The sequence below is a fragment of the Castor canadensis genome, chromosome 9 (genome assembly GCF_047511655.1).
Source record: "Castor canadensis chromosome 9, mCasCan1.hap1v2, whole genome shotgun sequence".
Classification (NCBI taxonomy): Eukaryota; Metazoa; Chordata; class Mammalia; order Rodentia; family Castoridae; genus Castor; species Castor canadensis.
Genome location: NC_133394.1, coordinates 90828218 through 90854673, shown reverse-complemented (window position 1 = coordinate 90854673; position 26456 = coordinate 90828218). Strand labels below are relative to the sequence as shown.

Here is a 26456-nt window from a genome sequence, read left to right as displayed (position 1 = left end):
AAGACAAAATTGAAGTAACAAAGATGTCAGAACTTCGCTTTTTCATCAATGGCATGCATGAGCAATCTGTAATTAAAAAAGTATTTCCTCAACTTTTTTGTGCTAGTCACAATAGACTCAGAGCACATTAAAAACTGACTTTGAAGGACCGGTGGAGTGCCTCAAGTGTTAGAACATCTGCTTGGCTAACATGACACCCCAAGTTAAAACCCAAGTCCCAACAAAAAAAAAAAAAAAAACAAAATGAAAACATGACTTGGATTACATTAGACCCTTGATACCCATGAGTATATGATTCCAAGGAGACTGCCACTGAGGAAAAACCGTGTATGCTCAGGATGCGAAGAGTTCAGTGCTATGCTGCAAATGCTTGATGTGCTTTTCCCATAACACTGCCCAACTTCTAAAGACATGCCTCCTATCAGAAAATCTCAAGTTTTCACTTTATCACTTAAATTAAGCATATTCGTTTTTACCCTGCTTTTGAGGCACCATTTGCTTTTCTGGAGGCAGATTTTCACAAAATTAAGGGCATGGAACCATTCAACAGATCACACAATAAATGATACACAGGACACAGGACTGACTGAATGCTTCTCTGCACCAGGTGAGCTGTGTGGTGCCCGTGTGGAAGTTTTAAATTTTTGCTTTTGAAATTCATTTTGATTTTTTTAATTTGATTTTAATTTGGTCAAAACTATGTGTAACAAATCCAAGAAAAAGCCAGGATTATTTTATTAACATTTCCTTCATTATTTTCTTAAGTCTGAACAACCAACATATATTAAGCTCTATTTGAAACATTTACCTATTTATGGTACAAACACTCCCAACATGCATTTGTGATTTAAAATGTCTCACACAGGCTAGGGGTATAGCTCATCAATAATAATCCTGAGTTGGATTCCAGCACCATTAAAGAAAAAAAGATAGTAATAATCCAAACGTCTAACACAAACTGCAGATTTACCAAGGAAATGTCAATGAGTGAGAAGCTAGGAAGAGATGCTCAGTAATATAACATTTTACAGTTTGGAATTTTCTTTATTTTCTTTTTTTTTTTTTGGTGGTACTGGGTTTTAAATTCAGAACCTCATGCTTCCTAGGCAAGTGCTCTACCACTTACCTCACTAGCAAAGATAATATATAAACTAATTGATAAACAATGAACCTTTACTTCTAATATGATTTGATTTGATATTTATATAATTAGTAGATTGTGTTTAATAACTGGCTTGCAAAATTCCTGAAAAATTAACAGTTAGTTCTCTTGAACCAGCACACACCAACTCAAACACAGCACTGTAAATGCATGAAATCTTGCCTCTCTTCCTGTATAGATCTTCAGTCCATCAAGTCAATTCTGCCTCACTGAAAAAATCAAATAAAACATTTTCCCTTGCTATACCTAGCAAAACTTACTTACTTCTCCTACTCCACTTCCAAAGTGGCTCACTTCATACATATTAAAAGTCCTAAAAGTAGTTATTTGTTTGTAAGAACGTACATACCCTAATATGAGAATATTAAAACTTTACAAATAGAAAGACAGATCACATGTAGTGCAATAATTCTTAACCTTAGTATTAGCCTTTAAGGAAGAACAAATACCAATTCTACACAAACTGTTCCATAAAGCTGAGGTGAACTTTACCCTAATACTAAAACCAGACACAGTATCAGAAAACTATGTATCTCATAAGCACAGATGCAAAAAAATGTTTTTAAGAGTTTTAGAAAATCAAACCCAGCAATATATAAAGAGATACATCTTATGAACTGATAATTCTCCCAGGAATGCAAGGTTTGACTAACATTCCAAAAAATCAAAATAATTTACCAGACTTTTAAAAACACATATGATCACCTCAATAGATGCATGAAAAGTATTTGACAAATGGCCATTCCTACTTAAAAAGAGAAACTTGTTGGGACACCATACCACCTACCTATTATCCCAGGTACTCAGAACACTGGTGCAGGAGGACTGCAAGTTTGAGAACAGCCTAAGCAACTTAGTCAGACCTTGTCTCAAACTAAGAGGGAGTATCTATAGAGTTCTTACTAGCAGGAAACAAAACTAGAAGACTTACACTATTGAATTTCAAGAGGTATTTAAAGTTACAATAATCGCCGCAATGAGATACTGACACCAAGATAGACATGAAGGTCAAGAGAATAAACAGTCTTGCAGTCCTACACAGAGTCCATTCATTTTCAAAGGAGAAGTCAAAACAACTCAATGAAAAAAGGACAATCTTTAATAAGTAGTGCTAGAGCAATTAGATTTCCATATTCAAACAAATGAACCTCAATCTTTACCTTATACCAGCAATCATGAGTTTGGCAAAGTTTTCTTAAACATTAAAGCAAACACAAAATCCATATAACAAAATATCAATAACTTGGACTTCATCAAAATCAGAAACTTTTGCTTTTTAAAAGCCATTACTGAGAAAATGAAAAAAAAAAACCCACAAACTAAAAAGACAATTTACAAATGATTTATATGATAAAGAATACATATCCAAAGCTGGGCACTGGTGACTCACTACTATAGTCCTAGCTACGTGGAAGGTTCAGATTGGGAAAACTGCAGTTCAAAACCATCACAGGCACAAAGTTTGAGAAACCCCCATCTCAACCAACAGCTGGAAAAAACAGCATGGTATCTGTGGTCCAAGCTACATGGGAACCTGAGAGTAGGAGAATCATGGTTTCAGGCAAGCCTGGCCAAAAAGTTTGCAAGACAGCATCTCAAGAAGAAAAAAGGTGGGTGTGGTAGTATGCACCTGTCATCTCAGAAAAGGTGGGAAGAGTAAAGTAGGAGGACTACAATTCAGGCCAACTTGAGCAAAAAGTGAAACCCTAATAGTCTTCAACGTCCAGAACTGGAGGCATGGCACAATCAGTACAGTACCTGCCTTGCAAGCATGAAGCCCTGAGCTCAAACCCAAGTACTGCATTCCCCCTTAAAAAAAAAAATACATATCCAACATAAAGAACTCAAGTCAAACTCAATAAACTTTGAATCCGCATAATATATTAGCAGACACCTCACCAAAGACGGTATATGGATGGCAAATAGTGCAAGATTAAGATGCTCAATGTAATTAGGTAAACAAAAATTCAACCAATAAGAGACACCTATTAGAATGCTTAAAATTTTACGATCTGATCAAATGAGAATATGGAGCAAGTAGAACTCTCATACGCTGTGAGAATGTAAGATAGTAATCCTAGAAAACAAGTTGGCAGTTTCTTAAAAGGTAAGTATAGAACTACTGTATAAGACCTAGGTACTACACTTCTAGTTTATCCACCCCTGCCAAAAAAAAAAAAAGTGTTCAATGTTCACACAAAGATTCAGTTGGACTTAAATGTTCTTAAATGTCAGACAAAAACTGGAAACAACCCAAATATCTAACAGGCTAATACATAAATAAATTATGGTTAAGTCCACACAATAAATTCAGAAACAAAAATGAGAATCCTATTCATCCACATGACAATATGGATAAATTTCAAAACAATTTTGCTAAGTGAAAGAAAACAAACACTTTTGGAAATTTCAACAAACCAATTTTTAAAAATCTGATCTAGAAGCAAGGAAGTTGGAGCAGGAGGCCCTAAAGAGGCCTTGATTTTTAAACAATCCAGCATAAGCCCTATACAGGAAATTGGAAATTCCATTCTCATATATTTCTTCACATCTACAACTAAGAAACCCCAGAGATAGGGAGAACCATAGCTAGCAGGTTCGATAACATGGCCAGTAGTATCTAAGTCCTATTACTCTCATACCCCAAACACCCTAAATCCAAGTAACCTGAAGCACAGTGATTCAAAGAGTTCATCATTTTAACATGAACAACAAACATTATATACCCATTACAGCACAGCTTAGTATTCAACAAACTGAGTGGCAACACAAAAAACCCTTGTTCCCATTTCCCTAATGAATTCTAATACTAGCAGTTCCTCTCTTTCATGTCTTTGTTCAGTCACTAACACAGATGCTGAAAAATATAAATAAGAGATTTCACTTGTATTCCTGTCCTCCAAATTCTCTTGTCAGTCTAACCCCAGTGGAATTCACATACCTCCTAGGCACCTATTAATATATTCCCCACTTAGTGGGGAAAAGCTATAGAAAGAGAACAAAGTTCTCAATATGTTACTGTATAGTCAAGACAGACATACCAATACAAATAACATAAACTTCAAAGTCATTTGTTCTCCAGCATTCTCAGTATACTGATATTAAAATGTCACTTTTCTGACTACTGCAAATTCTCCTTTTAATTCATCTTTCCACTATAGTTGACCTACTAAAATGAAAGGGAAGTGGAAAAAAAAGAAGCAGCAGCAAGAGTATTCTACACAAGGTTGTCTACACTTTAAGAACAGAAAAGTTATAGCAAGTTCTCTCCTAAAACTGTGTATCAATAACAAGTACCACCTAAAGAAAAGCATTCCCCTAAAGCAGCTGGCTGTACAACCTGAAAGATGACTAAACAACAGAGTAGTTAATCAAATCCAACAGAAAGCATTTTTGCTACAATGAACAAAGTAAAAAAAAAAATTATGTTCAGACCCAAAGTTAAACAAGCAGCAAGGTCTCCTATAAAAGGATAGCACGCCAGCTAGATAAGTCACATTATAAAAAATAAGCATAGGAGAGCTCGTTCACTCAAAGTAACAAAACCACTAGAAAAATTAAATTCAATCCAACATGTTTAAATGGGAAAAACTGACATAACATTCTAACACTTCAAACAAAATCCTTTATCTTTTTCCTTTTTCCATCTCCCAATTTTAGGCACTGCCTTTTTAATGATGCATAAAATCAATAAGTTGTGTAATAGTTTACAAATATAATTACATTTGTATAAATAAATAATCATTTGCATATAAAGTTAAGAATGTTGTACTGCATCCAAAAAATTAAACACTAATTCTAAATACTGTTTGGTTTAAATTACTTGAAAACTAACCTTAATAGTATCAAAAACTAAAGGTTTAACTAATGAATTTTTTCATAATGAATGACTTCTTAAATTACTTTAGTTTTCTTTCAGAACGTATTAAGCTAAATCCTGAATACAAAAATTCTGAGCAATATGAAAGTCTGAGAATAATCATAATAACAGCCCCATACTCTTAACTTGAACTGTTACATAATGTTCCACTGTTAGCTGAATATGGAAAAATATATGAAGGTGTATTAACAAGTATTACTATTCTGAGAACCAAGACTTAGAATGGGGAAAAGTTGTATCTACAGCTACAAGTCTCCATTAAAAACAACGAAGTAAAACAGAAAAAACTGTGTAACCAAACTGGGATATAACTGCACAAGGACAAAGAAAAGTCCCATCCAGGAAAGGGTTTCAGGGTGCCAACATCTTAATTATGAAGGAATTCAAAAGAAAGGTAGGTCCAGTGCTGACTCACATCAATCCAAAACAGATAGCCTTAAACAAATAACTAACCCTTAATTTTTTGGCATGAATAAATGCCTAAGAAAATTATCCACTTTACTCATACAAATGACTGCCAAAAAGGTGGTGCTTTGTACTGAGTGGAAAAGGCTTGAAGGGAAGGGGTGTCAACTTTAAAATAGTTCCTAAAATAGTCACTCAAAAGGATAAAGAACATGAGAACTCACAAAGGCTTTGAGTCAAACCTAGTTCCAGAAAAAGGATACTTTGGCCCTATGTGGAAGCAAAAACCAGTCATTGAAAAATACAGATACCCAGATTTTGTCATCAGAAGGAAGAATATTTATTATTCATCATCTCTCACAAAGGTAGGAGAGCCTGTAATTTGGATTTCTGTTTTCTAGGAAAGCAGTTACTCTGCAAAAGCAACAAAGCACAGTAAATATAATGCCAATGTCACAAACTCAACAAAGGTCACACTGAAGCAAATGTCCAATTTTGTTACTTAAAACTCATTACCTTCTCCTGAGCTAATGTAGCATTTCCTTCATGTGTTTTGAAGGTGACAAAATGATAACAGTATATATACAACATACTAGGAATAACAGGCAATTACCCACAGTCAAGGAACAGAATTTGTACTTGATTTTTTTGAAACCTAATTACACATAATCCATGTCCATTATTACCTCAATTAAGAAAAGGCTAAAAAAAATTAACAATTTTTTTAAATCTTTATTTTGGCCAGGCACTGGGGGCTCACGCTTATAATCAGGAGGCAGAGATCAGGAGGATATTAGTTCAAAGCCAGCCCAGGCAAGATGAGGGGTCTTATCTTTGCAGGGGGGAACAAACAAACAAAAAAAATCAAAAACAGACCCTATCTTGAAAAAAAATTTTTTTAAAACATCACAAAAAAGGACTGGCAAAGGGGCTCAGCAGAGCACCTGCCTAGGAAGCATGAGGCCCTAAGTTCAAACCCCCATACTGCCCTCCGCCAAAAAAAATAATTAAAATCTTTATTTTGGAGTTATTTTACCAAAATACAAAAAAGAGGAAAAAATGTAATGCTTTATAAACATTTATCCAAAACCTATTATAGAACTATTTCCCCTGCACTAGAAACCCTCTAGTCTAAAAAGATGACAAAAGTAAACATTTCTCATCTCTTTTCAAAATGCTTCTTATTTTCCACAAAGGAAATACAACACTATTTAGAATCACTGTAATTTAATGAAGAATGTATGTACATTCCATAAAAGAGCCCTAAGAACAAAATAGATATGGAGTAGTTCTTAGCCGACTTGGTAATTAATTGTGAGGTTTGCTACAAATTCTAACTATAATCTGTGACTAATAGTAAAAATTACCTATATTCATGTACAATTTATACACTCAATATATCATTGTTAGTACTGCTATTCCTATTCTCTTATTAGCATTGTAACAACAACAATAACAATAATAATAATAAAAGCTACAACTATTTCTTCCAGATATAATAGTGATAGATACATGTAATACATGCACATATCCTTTATGGAGATTATGTGGCTTAACAGTCCTTATCCTATCAAAAACATGGCTGTGTCTCTTTTTGCACTACTGAAAAATGGTCTTATTAAACATAAAAGATTTCCTAATTACTAATTGAAATTTCAGTCTCCTTTTCAGTCAAGTACTCATCCCAAATGGCTTGTTTGGCTTTTGAAAACTGAACATCATACTTCATTTATCCTGAAACCTTCTCATCTTCTGGGTCAGATTTTAAGTAGGATGAAAGAAGACAGTTTATGAGTGGGAGACTGAAAAAAGCAAGCACTGAATGCCCAGAATGTGTCCAGTGTGCTAAATGATGTGCACGTATTATGTTTAATTTCACTAAAATTATGAACTACATATTAACTCTCATTTTACAGACAAGGAAACTGAGGTACAGGAGTCGTGAAACACGTAGCACCTCACAGATAATAAATGGCTAGGTTAGAATTTTTTTTTAAGTCTTCCCAAGGAAGTACACCATTCTTGAGGGTACTGTAATACCAGGTCTATGCGTGGAGTGAATCAAGTGCTCCTAATCTTCCTGCTGAAAAATCCAATTAATATATTGACCTTGTTTAGACAATGTGTCAGATATTAAACTGATAAGAATAGATCTGACCATAGCTAAAAGAACAAGAGGCAATTAGACTGGAATTGGAATACAGTTTAAGGGATGAGCTCAGTGGTAGAATGCTTGTTTAGCATATGTAAGGTCCTGAGCATCATAAAAACAACAGGGTTAAGGAAAAAAAAAAAACCTTACAACTCTGAGCACAGATAATTCCAACTACCAAATTGGAGCTCCTACTAAGTCATGCCAAGTTTAATTTTAGACATTCTTACAATAAAATGCAGAAAAATACCTTTACAGTCATATTGTACAGAAAACTCTTCTAAGCAAGGCAAAGAGCATAACAGAAAAAAATGACAAGGGCTGGTGGAGTGGCTCAAGTGATGGAGCACCTGCCTAGCAAGTGTGAGGTTCTGAGTTCAAACCCCAGTACCACAAAAAAGAATGACATATTAAAAGATATAAAAAATTTACCACTATAAGGAAAAGTCATAATAAAGCCAAAATATAACCAGGAAACTAGAACAAAAAGCTTCTGCAATATTCATCAGACAATAACATAATTTTTTTAAATATAAACAGTACTCACAAATCAGTAATAATTGCAAATACTCCAACAGAAAAATTTTGAGTAAAATGATCAGGCAAATAAATACAGTAGTCCCTAAAAATGTGGAGGAGAAAAATCCTCATTAGTAAAATACTGCATATTTTAAAATATATATATGGCCGTTGTCAGAATGACAATGTTAATAATAATAATTAGAATCTAGAGAAATAGGCATCCCTTACACAACTGGTCAAAGTATAAGGTTTTTTTTTTAAGGGGTGTCAGGGATTAAACTCAGGACCTCACATATGCTAAGCAAGCACTTTACTACTGAGCTATACACTCCCAGCACCCATGACAATATAATTTTATACATCGTTTATACAGGGTAACCTGATGAGATGTGTCAAGATTTTAATGTGATTATTTTGATCTAAAAAGTCCACTTCTAGAAATTTATCCTTTAAAAAGTGCTCATAGGTGAGGATAGGTAAGACACCTAAAAAACTAGCTAGCATTTGTTGCCCTTAATGCAGAGAAACTAAAGCAGATACCTTAAAGCAACTGAAGCCAATAGGAAAAGGAGACCAGGAACTAGAGAAAAGGTTAGATTAAAAAGAATTAACCTAGAAGGTAACACCCACGCACAGGAAATCAATGTGAGTCAATGCCCTGTATAGCTATCCTTATCTCAACCAGCAAAACCCCTTGTTCCTTCCTATTATTGCTTATACTCTCTCTACAACAAAATTAGAGATAAGGGCAAAATAGTTTCTGCTGGGTATTGAGGGGGGGAGCGGGAGGGGGTGGAGTGGGTGGTAAGGGAGGGGGTGGGGGCAGGGGGGAGAAATAAACCAAGCCTTGTATGCACATATGAATAATAAAAGAAAAATGAAAAAAAAAAAAAATAATAAGTGTATACTAATAGTTCAAGGGGGGTTTGCCTTGGTGATTCAACCTTGTATATATCAAGCTTTAATAAAGATTAAGTCTCCCCATTAAAAAAATAAATAAATAAAATAAAAAGTGCTCATAGATGCCTGGCCCAGTGTGTTGTGCCTATAATCCCACTTGGGAAGTAGAAAGAGCTACGGAGAATTATGGTTCAAGGACAGTCCAGGCAAACTGTTTGTGACAACCCATCTCAACCAATAAAGCCAGACATGGTGGCTTGTACCTATATCCCAGGTACAAGGAAGGTAAAAACAGGAAGATCGTGGCTTCAGGGTGGCCCAAGGATAAAAATGAGATGTATTTGAAAAACAACTAAGACGACCTGGCAGAGTGACTCAAGTGGTAGAGCACCTGCACAGCATGCAAAAGGCCCTGAGTTCAAATCCCAGTACTACCCCCCCAAAAAAAAGCATGCAAAGGTATATATATATACTAGTTTTCCACTTCATTAGTGTTGACAATCATCAAAAATGTAGCAATTAGCAATCATGAAGAGACTTAATGATAGCATATCACTAAAATGGATTATAATAAAGCCATAAGCATGGAAATGTAAAATGGTGCAGCTACTATGGAAAATTATGTCAAATTCTCAAAAAGGTAATCTGTATTACTCTATGACCCAGCAATTCCCACTCCTAGGTATATACCCAAGAAAAATGAAAACATGTCTACACAAACTTGTACCTGAGTATTCACAGAAAAATTATAATAGCCAAAAATGTCCACATGCATACAAGGATGCTTCATTTTTGTTGTTGTTTTGTTGGTGATACTGGGGTTTGAACTCAGGGCCTTGTGCTTGATAGGCACGGCTCTACCACTTGAGCTACACCTCCGGCAATATACCAGGGCATTTTATTCATCTATAAAAAGGAATGAAGCACTGTTACATGGTACAACATGAAATAATTTTGAAAATACTATGCAAATGAAAGAAGCAGACACAAAAGGTCACATGTTGCATCATTCCACTTATATTAAATGCCTAGAATCCGCAAACACATAAAAATAGAAAGTAATTAGTAGTTTCCAGCAGACAGAGGAACTAGAACTGATATTTGAGATAAAGTTTCTTTTGGGAATGATGGAAATGTTCTGGAATTAGCTAATATATTCTCTACACAGCGAATATAACTAAAATCACTGAAGTATACACTTTAAAATAACAAACTTTGTATTTGTAATATATATAACTTTTTAATATATAACTTTTTAATGTTATAAAAATTTTAAAGCATGAGGTATAACTACTGATGGAAAAAATATCCTATGTTTTAAGTCACAATATATCCCCAAAACAACAATAATAAAAAATAAAATAAAAATTTTAAGCAGTGTGAGAGAGGATGAACCTACTCAAAGTACTCTGTACACATGTATGGAATTATCACAATAAAACCCCCTCATACTATTAATGTATGGTAAAAAGTTAAAATAGAATAACACATACAGTATGATTGTATTTATATTTATGTGGTTATATAAGTACCTACTGCTCAAACAGGTAAGAGTACTATGTATTATACTACCAACAATATTAATCACCACGATGTATAATACCCAGAAAATTAGGCTCTTCAGTATCACTTGAATTCTTTTTTTAACAAAGAGCACACATTACTTCCAAAAATAGACATGAAGCAATAAAAATACTACCATCTATAAAGAAAAAGTACGTTATTAAGACAAACATACACAAAACAGAGTGAAGCCAGGATACAATACCAGTAGAGATTATTAACGTGGAGTCCATAACTATCAGAGAACCTATGAATTTCAATAGGAAGAAAATTACATCACTGCTTCCACATCAAAGCACCTCTTCCACATAGATCTAGACAACCTACCATAGTAATATTAGCCACACCTGTGATTTTTGTCACAACAGAATTACATTTCATTTCACATTATAATTGTTACAGAAATCTCAAAACATTTTCTATATGCATCATTATTTCAAGATTATGGTAATTATTATACAGACAGATCTTGATATTTAAATGCACTGATAAAGAAGCACATATATATTACTATACAAATATGTTTTTATATATTTTGCATTACAAATATGTTTTTATATATTTTGGTGTTTCAATATAAAGGTTCTTTCTTATCCAACTTACTTCTTTCACTCAAATTACTAATCCTAAAAAGAACCACAGCCTCCTCCAGATTGCCAAGGGTGTTCACAGACCCCAAAAAAGGTTAAGAACTCAGATTAGAGGCAGGAAGGAAGCTAATGAAGATACTCTAATTAGTTATAAAGTAAGCAGGATCTAAATTCAGGCAACAATAGAAATCACTCCAATTCATTTGTCTAACACAAAATTCCTAATTTCCTTCCCTGAGCTCTGTTTTCTCACTTGTCTCTGACTTCTCCTTCATACTCAGTATTCAATGTTATCTGAAAGCTTTCTTTTGTATCACATCCAACACATTTCTTGAGTTAACACTTTATTTTTTAACGCTTTAAAAAAAAAAAAGCCTTCTTCCTCCCATTTTCATCTCATCTGATTGATTCTTATCTTTATATCTACCAGACTAATCTTTTTTAAAAAATAAATTTTAGGAGCTTGGCACATAGCTCAGTGGAAGAGCACTTGTCTGGCATGCACAAGGCCCCAGATTTTTTTCCCCAGCACGGCAAAAAATAAATTTCAAACTGTCACCAATGGCTCCCAATATCTTTAACAGTATTGATAATCATTGAGATTCAGAGCCATAGTTGCAGTATCTACTCATAAAAATATAGGTGATTAATGAATGTCTCAAAGTACTTAATGCAACATTACAATGTAAAATTTGGGTATTAAGAGAACCCAGTTTATGGATTTTAAAAAACACCTGCAGCTCTAAAGTTGAAAGCTCCACATCAATAACATGAGAACAAAATTAAAACTCCTAATCCAGATTCAAAGTCGTCCATAATTATGGCCATTAGCCTTACTTGCCTTATTATCCTCATGTTCTCACCCAAGTCCTGGAAGTTAACCAGAAATTAGCTTAAATTCCCGCATACCTTAAATTTGGACTCATCTTTCTGAACCTACGTATCTTTTGATGTAATTTCCAGTTTGCAATGCCATTTGATTATGCATTTAAGAGACTATGTCCCTACTATATGCCCAACACTGTATTAAATCACTATTGTGCATCAAACACTTTAAGTAAAAAGGTAAAGTATACATCTATGCCCTTAAAAAATGTCACAACTTGATGAAAAAGTCAAGACATAAACTAGACAAATATAAGACAATGTGGCAAATGTCATTTTAAAAAAAAAGGAATGTACAGGATGCTAAAGGAACATAACAGAGATCATAAGGCAAAGACAGAAGTGTTAGGTAAGGTTCCCCACAGTAGGGAGCCCTGCAGGTGAATCATCAGAGCCATCAATGAGATCATAAACTACAAGGTGTTATAGGCACATACAAGGCAAACGCCTGGCTTTAAGTCACAGGCTATGGCTAAGTCAGGGAATATGTGAGAGGGAAGAGTAACAAATAAAACTGGAGGTAAGCAAAGACAACATCATGATAAGCCTTACTTCTAAGGCTATGAAACATGCAAATTGTTCTAAAAGTGAAAGGAAATAGGATATTCTGGAAAGTACACAGCTTTAGAATTCTAATGACCTAATTCTGAATCTTCACTTACTATGGGACCTTAGTCAAATTTGCTAAACTTCATTATTCTCAAATGTAAAATAGGGGTAATATCAATACTGTCAGGATTGAAACAAGAAGGAATTATTTTATGCAAATCTAGCACAGGAACCAAGAAACTGCTTATAATCTGATGTGGCACCAAAGAACGATTTTTATAAATGACTGCTTTTAAAAATTACAACAAAAAGAGTGCAAAGACCTTACAGTGACTCAGGAAGCCAAAATATTTATATCTTTTTATTTACAGAAAAAACTGACTTTTGACCTTGCACATAATAACCAAAAAATAATAACTAGTCTTACTACTGAAATATTTTAAGTACAGAATTTAAGAATTGTGCAATAAGTTTTATAAGGATTTCTCTGGTGACAATGTGCATAAAGGAACACAAGTCGAAGGAGCAATAATGGAAGTTGGTACAGTAGGAAGGAAAATGTTGCAGTAACCTATTTTCTTTCCTCTCTTCCATATCATAAAATTGCAAGAAAAACTTCTACTCTCATTCATCCCCACAGATTAAAACACATGTATTATACTCTGTCATTTAGTGTATTCTCCTTCACTTACTTGCTATAACCAGACTTAACTGCCCTGTAAGTGTAAAAGTGTTTTTGGTGTCCAACAAATCCCATTTTAATTCTGGGCATGTTAATTAACTTATATGTTTCCTAATAGTAAGAAACAGTTAAAAGCTAACATACTGAGGCTTTTGTTGCTATTAATAGATATGCCAGATACTATTTAAACACTTTATAAGTATCACATTATTTAATCTTTGCACAATCCTTTATGGCAGTACTCGGGGCCTTGTGCTTGCTAGGCAGGTGCTCTACCACTTGAGCCACACTTCTACCCCTCAATACACTTTTCTGTGAGATAAGGGCTATTATCATCTCCCTATTACAGATGAGGAGGCTGAAGCGTCAAGAAGTTAAATGAGTTTCCTAAGGATCCAAGGTTTACATTCTAACCTACTACAGACTAAATCATACTATCTAATGTAGATTACACACATAAAGGGAATGAGAGCAGCTTTTCACAGCTTTACTATACACAGTAGTCCAGTATTAGGTACATTCCCTAAGAAACTAACAATACCTTAGAGACTGGGAATGTAGCTCAGTGGTAGGACATGTGCATAGTATGCTCAAGGCCCTAGGTTCTATCCTCAGAATCACACACACATACACCACACAAGACTATATCCAAACTTTGTTTTTATTTCTCAGATTCCTGAATGTAATAATAGTTTATGGTCAGAAGCAGCTTACGAAATACATACTAATAGGTTCAATATACTTTTTTTTTTTTGAGACAGGATCTTTCTATGCAGCACAGGTTGGCTGTGAACTCACAATGTAGTCCAGTCTGGTCTTGGACTCAAAATATGCCTGCCTCAGCCTTCTGGGTGCTGGAATTACAGGTGTGCACCAACACATCCAACTAGATCTCAGTGACTCAAATTCATCTATTGTTCAAGGTTACTGTTACAGTTTCAATCTGAAATGTCCCCCAAAGGCTCATGTGTTATAAAGGCTTGGTTGCCAGGTGTTGGACTTCTAGAAAGTGCCTTGAATGTGAGGGTTTTTAATCAGTGAGTTAGCCCTTTGGCAGATTCATAATTTAATGTCATTAATGGGAAACTAGGAGGTAGGACCCAGTCAGAAGAAGTTGGTCACTGAGGACATGCCCTGGAAGGTCCTATCTTGTCTCCAGACCACTCTCTCTCTGCTTCCAGGCAGCCATTAAGGCAAGCAACTTTCCTCTGCCGTGATGTTTCTCCCTTGACAGTCCTAAAAGCAATGGAGCCAGCTGACCACAGACTGAAACCTCACAACCTGTGAGCCAAAATAAGCTTTTCCCCCTTTAAGTTGCTCCTATCAGGTACTTCGTCATAGCAATGAAAAGTCACTAACGTAGTTACCATTCTGTATATAATTAACATATTAGTTCATAGATTTATATGAATACCTACAAGATGTTGCCAAAGGTTGAACAAAATATCAATCTATATTAGAACATACCCTGTAGGCAGTTTGGAGGTTCTGTTTGCTTAAATATAATAAACATTATGATTAGAAAGCAATAGGTATATATGTACAGATCCCAAGTCTTTGAATAGAACATTAAGTTTGGCATAACCTAAATTTAGTTTTATTCTCTTAACAATATTTATAACTATTTAACTCTGATCTATGTTACCCATTTTGGAAATCTAAGTAATATATAAAAAGAGAAATTAAAAATTTAAACTATAAATTACACAGGGATGTTTCTTTGCAAAAGATGAGTATAAGAAAAAGTATTTTAACCTCTATTTGTGTCACCAATTTCATTAATAAATTAAAACAGTATCTGAAAGCCTAAAATCAGGCATCTATTCAATATGAATGATGAGTCACATTTTTTAAAATAGATTTTATCTATAAAAAAATTTAAAGATTTTAAAAGTAGAAAGTAATCCTACGAAAAAGAATATAAAACAAAAATTCTATAATCACTTTCCAATTATACCTTATGAGCACAAAGATACAAACTCAAAGTTACTTTACTACTGACATTTATAGATGAAGGATAAAATTTTTAGAAAATATTTAATCAGAACAGAGCTGTATGGAAACAAAATTAAAATTTCAAAAATTAAAGGGTAATTACAACCAGAGCAAATGAAACAGCACTGTCTTACAGAGAATTTTCCTAAGAAATCGATTTAGATTTTTAAAAACTTACAAAAACAAAATCATTGATGCCGAAATGTTTTTGGAGAGAAAAGCCAGAATGCCTTTCATTCTAACTACATTAGACTAAACAGAATTCTTCAGTAACCACACCCCCAATATGGCAAAAGTTTAGTCGATTCTTTTTAATTTTATAGTTAGCACTTCTTTTGCAATTTAGAATTCTCTCTGCTTCCTGTGATCCCCTTCCATCCTAGCTATAAAACTAATTAGGAAGAAGTTCACCCTGTTTTTACTGAACTTTTGTTTAAAAAAAAAAAAAATTTTCTCTACTGCTCAAGAAATTTGAATTGCGCCAGGCACTGGTGGCTCACCCCTGTAATCCCAGCTACTCAGGGAGCAAAGATCAGGAAGATCTCAGTTGAAGCCAGCCTGGGCAAATAGTTCTCAAGACCCTTTCTCGAAAAAAATCCATCAAATAAACAAGAAATCTGAATTGCTCAAATCTTCAATAAATAATTAAAGGGCCTAGCTGGATGCTGGTGGCTCACACCTGTAAACCTAGTTACTTGGGAGGCAGGGATCAGGAGAAGAGTGGTTCTAAGCCAGCCCAGGCAAATAATTCACACCAGAGCCTATCTCAAATATACCCAACACAAAAAAAGGCTGGCAGAGTACCTGCCTAGCAAGCATGAGGCCCTGAGTTCAAGCTCCAGTATCACCAAAAAAAAAAAAAAAAAAAAAAAAAAAAGCTCAGGGCCTCCCAAATGTCCAAATGTGCGTATGTGCATATGAGAGACCATGAAAAGAGCAGGAAGGAAGGAAAAGAAAAGGGGGGGAAAAGTCTAGTCCCACATCCACAAAAGACATTATTTGCCTTCATTTCTGAATACAGAATCTTCATTTTCTAATCCATGTTTCACATTTCCCTCAAAACTCAACCTTGACACCTTCTCAAGAAGAAAGCACAGAACTATGAACAGAAGTGAACTTCCTTAACCTGGCAAAAGCCATCTAAGAAAAATCCACAGCTAACTTCATACTTAATGGTAAAAGGCTTAATGTATTCCCCCTAAGATCAGAAACAAGACAAGATTTGCTACAAGTCAAGTTTCTGTTCTTGACACTTCTTTCCAGCTGTGAACTGGAGGTTCCAGCCAGGGTAATTAAGCAAGAAAATGAAATAAAATGCATTTATGTGGGGTAGGATAACATTATTTGTAGGTGACATATTCCTTGTTTACATGAAAAAAATTATATAGGATCCATTAAAAACTGTTAGGTTAAGTTCAGTAAGGTTACAGAATCAAGATCAATGCACAAAAATCATTGTTTTTATACAATGAACAACTCAAAAATGAAATGAAAACAATTCAATTTGTTATTGCATCTAGAAGAACAAAATATTGGGGATAAATGCAACAAAAGAAATGCAAAATGTCTCTGAGAAATATCAAACACTGTTGAAAGTAATTAAAGATCTAAACAAATGGAAAGACATCCCCTGTTCATGGGAAGGAATACAATATTGTTGAGATGGCAACACTCCTCAAATTGATCTTGATTTATCACACTCCCCATCAAAATTCTAGCTGGCTTCTTAGAACAAGCTAACAACCTGATCCTAGAATTGATATGGAAATAAAATATAGAGATCCAAATAGCTAAATAATCTTGAAAAATAAAAAAAAGTTGGAGGACTTCACTTCTCATTTAGATACATAGCAAATTAGGTTGTCATAAGGATAAACATAATAGGTGGAATAGCACAGGAAGTAGAAACTTCAACCCTCACATTTGCCATTGATTTTTGACAAAGGTGACAAGTCAACTAGATAGGTAAAGAACAATCTTTTTAACAAATAGTACTGAAACATATGCATATCCACATGCAAAGAAATCTCAGACCCCTACATCGGACCACAAACTCAAAAGAGATCAAGAAACGTAAAAGTCACAACTATAATACTTTTAGAACAAAACATAAAGGCAATGATCTTTGTGACTCTAGATCATGCAAATTTCTTAGCTATTACACAGAAAGCACAAGCAACACAACTAAATAAACTTGACCTCAGAAAGACTTGAGAATGTAGTGAATAGTAGAGTTATTTCTTGGCATGCATGAAGACTCTAGATTCACTCCCCAGCACAAAAAGAAAAAGGAAAATTAACTCATCAAGCTAAAAACCATTGTCCTTCAGAGGATATCATCAGCAAAACAGAGACAACTCAAAATGAGGGAAATATTTACAAAATCATCTATTTTGTAAGGGACATTATCTATAGTATGTTAAGGAGTCTTACAACTCAATAAGAAAATAAGGAACAAATATAAAATGGGCAAAGAATTTGCATCTCTTCACACAATCTCTCCAAAACACATATAGGAATGGCCTTTAAACATAAAAAGATGATCAGCACCATCACCCAAGGGGAAATGCACATCAAACCAAGAGCCATCACTTCACACCCACTAGGAAAGATTTAAAAAAACAAAAAAAGAGTGGAGAATATAGTGCTCTCATACACTGCTGGTATAAACGTAAAATAGTGAAGGTATTTGTTTCTGAAAATAGTCTAAAAGCTTCTCACAAGTTTACACATAAAGTATCTACAATATGATACAATTCCACTGGTATGTATATACACAAAAGAACTGCAACATGACAGGAGTGTGGCTTATGCCTGTAATCCCAGGTACTTCAGAGAGGGAGAGAAGAGCACAGACTGTGGCCAGCCCAAAGTTAGTGAGACCACCATGTCCATCAATAAGCTGGAGGTGGTGGCTCATGTCTATAATCCCAGTTACACGGGAAGCACAGGTAGAAGGACTGCAGTCCCAGGCTGACCTGGGCAAAAACATAAGCTCCTATATGGAAAATAACCTAAAGCAAAAAGGACTGGAGCCACGGCTGAAGTGGTAGAGAGCTTGCCAGGAAAGGCCCTGAATTCAACCCAAGTACCACCAAAAAACAACAGCAGCAGCAAAAAAAACACAAGTGTGTGGCTATAAATAAAAAAACTTGGAAATCAATGCTTACAGCATGATTTATTATGAGAACAATACAAGCATCCATCAACTGATTAATGGATCAACAAAATGTGGTTCATCCGTGAAATGGTATATATTTCAGCCATCCAAAAAAATGAAGCACTAGTACATGTGATGACATGGCTAAACCTTGAAAACATGGTAAGTGAAAAAAGTTATCCTAAAAAACCATATATTCCATTTTTATCAAATATGCAGAATACAGCCAGGCATGGTGGTACACACTGACTGGTACATGCCTCTAATCTCAACATTCAGAAGGTTGAAACAAAAGGATAGTAAGTCTGAGGCTTGCTTGGGCTACAGAGCAAGTTCAAAGTCAATCTAAACTACATGGCAAGACTCTGGGAAAAAAAAAGTTTCTATCAGTGACAGTGGTAAAAGTATGGGCAGCAGGAGAAAGAAGGGTGACTCAGGAGATGAAAATTGACTTGTAACAGTTGCAGAAGCATGATTATACTAAAAACCACTGAGATGTATACCATAAATGAGTTAGTTCTAAAGTATGTGAATTATATATCAAAAAAGTCGTTTTAAAAACCAACCTTTTCATTAAGTATTCTCTGACCCACAAACCATGCCCTATCGTTACTCCTACTCCTCTCAGTATGTCTGCATAGTTTATATGGTGTTGGCTTGTACTTGGCTCATTTGTTTTGAAATAACTAATTTACATGCTTAATCTCTTTTATTCAAACTATAAGCTTTTCAAGAGTCTCTTCTACATTCTTACTTCTTTTTAGAACTGGGCAGAGTAATGGGTGTAAGTTTGTCCTCAAATAAAGTTTTTAATTTTTAAGATGCAAAATGTCAGAAATATTTACAATGGAAATGTTAATCAGACTACTCAAAAATCTTCATTCTGGTGAAGATGGAGGGAGGGAGGGATGTAGAGAGGAAGGGAAGAAAAAAAACAAGGTCTTGTAGAAAAAAATAAGCAAAGGTGATATAGAGCTGAGGTTTCACATTATCAGAATCCTAGGCAATGAAAATTCAAGTTGTCCAGAGATAAAATCCATTTAGCTCAATAAAGAGGTCTAGTATTAGTGCAGTTAGTAAAAGAAAGTTGTAGTATTTTCATCATGAAGCCCAAGTTAATAATAAGTCTTTGTTCTTCATTTGATGGTTTTGGTGATACTTCTGGATTAAGGTTCACATATATTAATTTTAATGACTTTAGAATTACAAAGACAGCAGTAGCAAACAGCAGAACATGGTAAGATTCACCTAAGTAATATTTCTTTAAAGTATAAAGTAAAATTAACAGAGTGCCATCCCACCAACAGAAAAAAAAAAACCTCAAAAAACCCAAAAATATATTTCCTATGAAACTATATCCCAGAAAGAGAAATCCAAGTTTTGGTCTACTAATCTCAACTGACTTCAAAGTACATAGAGAAGTAACTCAAACAGCTAGAACACAGAAAAACACAATGACAATCAATAACTGGATAGTAATGACTAGAAGAGGCCTACCAAATGTTATATATACAACTAAAATTTTCCAAAAAACTATCCACCTTTTAAATAGCTGAAGTTCACTTGTCATTCAAGCCTCTCCTCCTTGTCCTCTTGTGGCTCCTGTCCCTTCCTGCCTGTCCTCTCTCCCTTTCTTCCCTCCACACACAATTTCACTCTGAAGATAGAAAGCAATTCTTAAATATTATAATTTGCCTTTTAGATAGAATTGCATAAATACATGCTACCATCTAAAACAACATCATGAAATGTTCTTTGTAGCACAGACTGCCAAGCTAACCACTATCCAGGGATTGCATTTCCCATCTTCACTATATTCAAAAAGACTCTGTGACAAATTCTTGCCAATGAAATTTGGGGAGATGTTTGTCACTTTCAGTATAACGGTTCTGAAAAAAATGGTCCATGTGCAATGACAGGATTCCAAAACTCTAGATATTGTGGAGTCATAAAGTAGTCTGGATCTCAAAATTACCACATGGAAGAAAGCCACAAGCCTGCAAACCAAGAGCACCAGCTCTAAACTGTCATGTCAGCAAAAAATAAACTGTGTTAAATCACCGAAATTTTGGAGTGTATTACTCTACGTAGCATTATCCAAAGTAAAACATGCAGGAATTTCTAAGTATTCCAATTCCCTCTAAAAATGTTTATAATGAATATTTTTTGAAAGATTGTCTTTGGTTTGGAGGGAGGGGTGTATTTGTGTTTGGTTTTGGTTCTTTGAGCAGGCTCTTACTATTTAGTCCAGGCTGCCTCCACTTTCTGAGTGCTGTGACTTCAGGCCTGTGCCATGATGCCAGGGTGGAAAGACAGTTTAATGGTCCCTGAAAGTAACATCAAATTTTCAAACCTCAAAAATTTCCATCTTCACTTTTTTTTGTTGTTTGTTTGTTTTTGAGACAAAGTAATATTGCATAGCCCAAAGGGGACTGAAATGTCAATCTTCAAGCCTCTCTGCCTCCCAAACACTGGTATTACAGGCTTGCACCACCAGGCCTGAATTCCACCTTGATTTTTTGTAACATAATTCCACCTTGATTTTTTGTAACATAATTCCTGTAACCTATACAATGAGTAGTTTCACTATTAACAATAAACTTCACTGTTTAAATACTTTGTTTTGTTTTGGGGTTTTGTTTTTGGTTTTTTTTTGTTTTTTTTTTTTTTTTAAACAAATAGGGTCTCAAAACAATGCAGCCCAGACTAGTCTGGAACTCTCAATACTCCCACCTCTACCTCCCCAGTGCCAGTATTACAGGCATGCACCATCATGCCCAGGACTCAAAAATCTTAACAGTTCAATATCATCCTGCTTTCATGATTAGAGAGAAATGTCTTCCCTAATTCTCCTAAATTAAAATACCATAATTCATAATATCTAATGAAAATTACCAAATACTAAGATAAAATTTACTATTTTATTTTTTAAAGTATTAAAAATTATTTGTATTTAAGGCAAGAATTCTTCCTTTAAATATGACAGATAACTCTGTTCATTGTAAATGTACCCATAGCCACAACACACTAAGTTTAATATTTTGCATTCTAATAAAATTGCCCCTACTGTCCTTCACAGAAATTTTTATGTATAAAAAGTTGCACTGCCCAAACAATGTATACACATGTGAGAAACTGTAAAAATGATAAAATAAAAAAAATTAAAGTTAAATAAAATAAAATCCTATTGCTACTGGAAAGTTACACTGGATGCTTTGACATTTTAGTTTTAGAAAAATCTAGTGCTTTTTTTACAGTTTATCATTACTAATACAAACAATGATCTAAGACCTAAATGGGAAAACTGGCATTTGTAAACAGAGATATAAACCTAAACCAATGAAACTTCCCACATTCTCTTTGCCCTGCCCTCACCATAAAAAAAGGGAGAAAGCATCTTTGAATTAGCCTTTCCATTAGCTTTACCTTATACTCCATACTATTTTTTTCTGCCCACATGATGCAGTTAAAATTTAGTGAGCAATACATTTACTACTCCTCACAAAACAATTAAAATGGAAAATTAGGGGAAGTTACTTCAGGATTTCTGCTCCCACTCAGAAAAATATTCCAAGAGGCTTTGTTTCCCAGAATCAGTCATTAGGAACTAAAAGGACAATTATATAGCATTTTTTTGACACTTATGTTTGTAGATACTCTGGGCCCTTGACCTTTTTTAACACTTGATTAGAATATGTACAGAATTTAAAACAAAAATTTCTAGGGCTACACAGCACACACTCATAAAAGGAAATGAAACAGATGGGCTATTCAAAAATATGGGAAAAAATGAAGTATGACTTCTCTATAAACTAATATACAATACTGTATTAAAAAGTATTTCTAGAAAAAGAACTTCTTATATACACTAAAAGATATTTACATGTGCTTTATGTATATTAAATAACTAAAATATTCCATTTTCCCCCCAGTACTGGACACAGAATTCACAACCTCACACATGCTAGACAAAAGCTCTACCACTGAGCTATGTCCCCAGCTCCATTATCTCGATTAATAACTCACAGTTACACAGTATTGCTCCAGGTAATTAATGAGTATTTGTACTAGTAAGTGCTTTCCCTAACTCATAATCAGGGTTACAGGAGGCATCTACTATGTGCAAAACATGTTTTGCCATCCTATTCTCACAACTTTACTGAAAAGGTATCATCTCCCCACTAAGATAGAGATATATAAAAACCAGATACTTTGCCTAAAGCCAAACAGCTAAGAAACATGGCATAAGAAGGGTCCTAGCCCAGTTCTGTAAAACGAGTCCTTTTTCTACTGAGCTACATGTGTTAAACTGTTTTTCAAGCAGTGGTAACAGAAAAGAGCTTTTCACCCTTCCAGTCTCCACCCCCCCCCCATTCCCAGTGAACAGCACAGCTATTTCTTTATGGGACGAGCACTCCCTGGCCATTACACAGACCACGGCCTAAAAGCATCAAGCGCGTATTACGACTTCATTCATAGTAGGGTTCTGCCTAGGTGAGCTAAATACAAATGTAAAGAGAGTGAAGCAAATCAGTGAACACCCGAATGCCATTTATATTTGGTTCTGAAATGCGCTGTTCGCCTACTGGCAGTAAATTGATCTTTATAACCACTTTTTGCTTCAACTACTCTCAAAATAGTTTCTAAGAATACACACTGAGTAGAGGACAGGAAAACTTGTTTGTTGTGCATGACTACCTTGACTGACAATTAAGATAAGGAGCAGCAACAAGGCAGTGTCTTCTCAAATGTGGCAACGTGCTTCCGATGTGTACCAACAGCTCGGCTCCACTGCCTGGGCATGATCCTCAACAGCCTAAACCCAGCTCGCTGGCGAGTTAAGGAAGATGACAGCTTCCTCTTCCCCGCCAACCTCCCGGGCAGGCGCGTACGCGCCTTTCCCCCTAGGAGGCAGGATAAAACAATTTCAAATGCACGAAATCTGTCCAATCCCACCGACACCACAGGCCAGGGAAGCCAGTTTCCCTTTCTTTTCCCGCCCCTCCAAGGAGATTTTTCTTAGGGGGGAAAAAATACATCTGAGCAACGAGAAAGTATCTGGAAGAAAAACCAAAAATATTTACTTAGGCGCCCCCACACAGCCTTGAGAGAAGGGTGACAGAAGGGCTCTGAACAGCGCGAATCCCAAAACTGGCGACTCTAATCCACTTTCCCTCGGGTCCCACGGCCGGCGGGGAAGGCTTGCAGTTGAACGTCAGAGTAAGCCATGGCCTCTCCCTGGAGACGCGGAGGCGGCGGGGCAACCGCACAGGGCGCGTCCTGCCCGCGCCCTCACCTGCCCAGGCCCGAAGCAGCGCCCAGGGCCGGCGCGAGCCGGGCGTCCCGGGGGCGTCCGGGCGGGCGAAGAGGCGGTTAGGCCGCGCTGCAGGCCGGCGCGCTTCCTGCCGCGGTCCCAGTCCCGGGAACCGTGGCGCGGCGCCGGCCTGCACCCTTGCAGCCCGGCGGCCGTGGGTCCCACGCCACTCGGCCTTCTCGGCCCGGTCCCCGCCGAGCAGCTCTCACAAAGGGGGAGGGACTCGCCACTCGGGGGCCCCGGACACACGCAAGCCGACCCCAGAGGCTTGGACCCCTCCCGACACACACGCCGGAACCCTCGCCCGCTCGGAGACGCGGCCGGCCCGCCGCCCCCTCCAGCGCCCGACACACACCCACTCGCCGCGGGTCCTCGGGCCGTCGCCCGCCCGCCGCCGTCCCAACTCGCACACCCACCCACACACATTCGTCCCCCTCCACCCCACTCCCCCGGGACGCGCTCCTCAACCCGGCACTCCCGGTCCCACCCCGCCGCATGAAAACACTACCTCATTCTCCTCTCCTGGCCCAGAAGGAGCGAGAGCAGCCATTTCCCCGCGGCAGGGGAAACACACACAAACACGCGGGCGCGCACTAGGCCCGCACAGATGCTTCCCCTCCGGAGCGGAGCAGAGCGGAGCGGCTCGGCGGCCGCAGACGCAAACACGAACACCCACGCCCGCCCCGAGGGGAAGCCGTGCGCCGGCAGGGCCAAGGCCGGGCTCGCGGGCGGGCGCGCCGGCCCGGGTCGCCGGGGGCCCGCGCCCCCTCCTCACCTGCATTCAGCGCGCCAGGGTCCCGGCGGCGACGGCGGCGGCGGCGGCGGGGCGGCTGCTGCTGGGGCTGCGGCGGCGGGGGAGGCGGCGGCGGCGGTGGCGGCGGGGCTGAGGGCAGCAAAGACATGCAGGCAGCCCGCCGGGGGGAGAGGCACCGGCCGGAGGGGACGCGGGGCGGGCGGGCCGGGCCGGGCCGCCGGATGAACTGCAGAGGAGACGAAGGACGGCTGAAGGGAGCGAGGAGGAGACGGATCGGGGAGGGGGACGAGGGCTGTGTCGCCGGACTTCGAGGACGGTGACCCTGGGCGCGCAGGAAAGGCTCCGCGGCCGCGAACGCGAAGGCCTCAGCCGGAGGAAGCGGCGCCCCCGCAGCCGCGGCTAGTGCTCCGAGCGCTTCACAGAGCCTGGCCTTGGCCTTGGCCTCCTGGCAGTGGGGCTGCCGCCGCTGCGGGGGTTGCTGCTGCGCTGGGTGCTGCCAGGGCCGAGGCCAAGCCGAGACGCCAGTTTTCGGTGCCTTCGCTCTCACACACGTTCACACCCCCGCGAGCCGGGGGACAGGCGTCCGGGCGATATCGGTATCGAGATTAATAACAAGGTGCACAGTGCGAGGAGGAGAGTTGATTGACGTGGAGGGGCTGGCGGGAGTCAGTCACTCCCCGGCGAAGAGGGGAGGGTGAGGGGGGAGGCGGAGCGGCGGCGGGGCGGAGCTCTAGCGCCGCGCTTTGGCCCCGCCCCCCGAGCGCAGCGCTTCCTCGAGGTGCGCGTGCGCTTGTCGGAGCCAAGTGGTCTTGCTCATTTTCCCTTTTGCCCTTGCTCTTTTCTTTTCTTCCTTTTTTTTTTTTCCCCCTTTCCTGAGATAGGGTACCGCTATGTAGTCCAGACTGGCCTCCAGCTCGGGATCCTTCTGCCTCTACCTCCCGAGTGCTGGGATTACTGGCGAGTCACCATGCCAGGCACCCTTGCTGTTTTCGAATTATTTGCTTCAGCGAATAGCAGAGCTGAGAAGACTTGAAGGTTATTAAAAACCCACGTCCATACGGCTATCAGGGAAAAGACCGGTGACACCGCCTCACCCGTGTTCTTAGGCACACTGGGCGCTCGCCCCGGGCGATCTGACAGCCAAGCTGAGGGCAGGTGTGGGTGGTTAGTGGGACGTCAGGTGAGGTGAAGGGACCAACGAGATGTTTCCACACATCTTCAGTGGGTTTTTAACGGTTAGCATCTGTAAATTGCATGGTGAAGGGTAAATAAAAGAACCTGTGACGCTCTCCGATAATCTCGTCCTACTTTCTAATCATCCCTTCTCGCGATACATGTGGTTGACGGTTTATTTGTGCCAGCTACAGAATGAAAACATTTCAATGTAAACCTGAATTACCAGGTTTGAATGTGTGGATGTGGCCTGGATATTTTAAGTTTGTTTTTGTGGGCCAGCTTCAGCTTTTACCACCAACAATCCATAAAGCAAATTACACGGGCTCTAGAGGCAGAGTGCTGTTACTGCAGTTTTGCACAAAAATCTGTCAGTGCACGCACCAGGCTGGTGTATTTACCAGGGCTCGTCTAGGGTATATTAGTACTGTTCAGTATGTTTACCCCCCACAGGAGCGGGGGTTTTTTTTAGCACATTAATCATGCTGTGTTGGTTGCAATCCATCAACTATTATTGAATGCGAAGTGCCTATCTCTCCTGAGGGAAAAAAAAAAGCAGTAAAAATGCAAACCTTTTAGACAGAACTGAACAGCATTTAAAGTCCACCACTGCAGAAAAACAACTGCACGACTCTCATCTGATCACCAGGAAATGTGAGTGAGTGAGTAAAGAAGCAGAGAGGGCAGGCTGCCCAGGTTAGGTTTCCATTTCCCTTCCTAGCAGCACCTCCCCCTCACCACTCTTTGTAAAAGGTGTCCAAATGGCCTTA

General features: G+C 38.1%; 1 protein-coding gene and 1 pseudogene across 4 annotated transcripts in view; both read right to left on the bottom strand.

The window, feature by feature from the left end:
* Positions 1-24630, bottom strand: part of Cnot6l (CCR4-NOT transcription complex subunit 6 like) — a 111073-nt gene extending 86443 nt beyond the window's left edge. The window contains exon 1 of one of the 4 annotated variants that reach the window (XM_074041932.1): positions 24535-24630. Coding sequence is in view for 2 of the 4 variants with exons in the window: in XM_074041931.1 (XP_073898032.1) it covers positions 24268-24272 (5 nt within the window). In the remaining 2 variants the exon portion in view is untranslated. Of the gene's footprint in view, positions 1-23529; positions 23699-24267; positions 24426-24534 lie in introns of those variants that run through there. The other 3 variants (XM_074041931.1, XM_074041929.1, XM_074041930.1) reach the window with 3 other exon arrangements.
* LOC141411089 (U2 spliceosomal RNA) lies at positions 7454-7630 on the bottom strand (annotated as a pseudogene).
* Positions 24631-26456: the final 1826 nt, after the last annotated feature.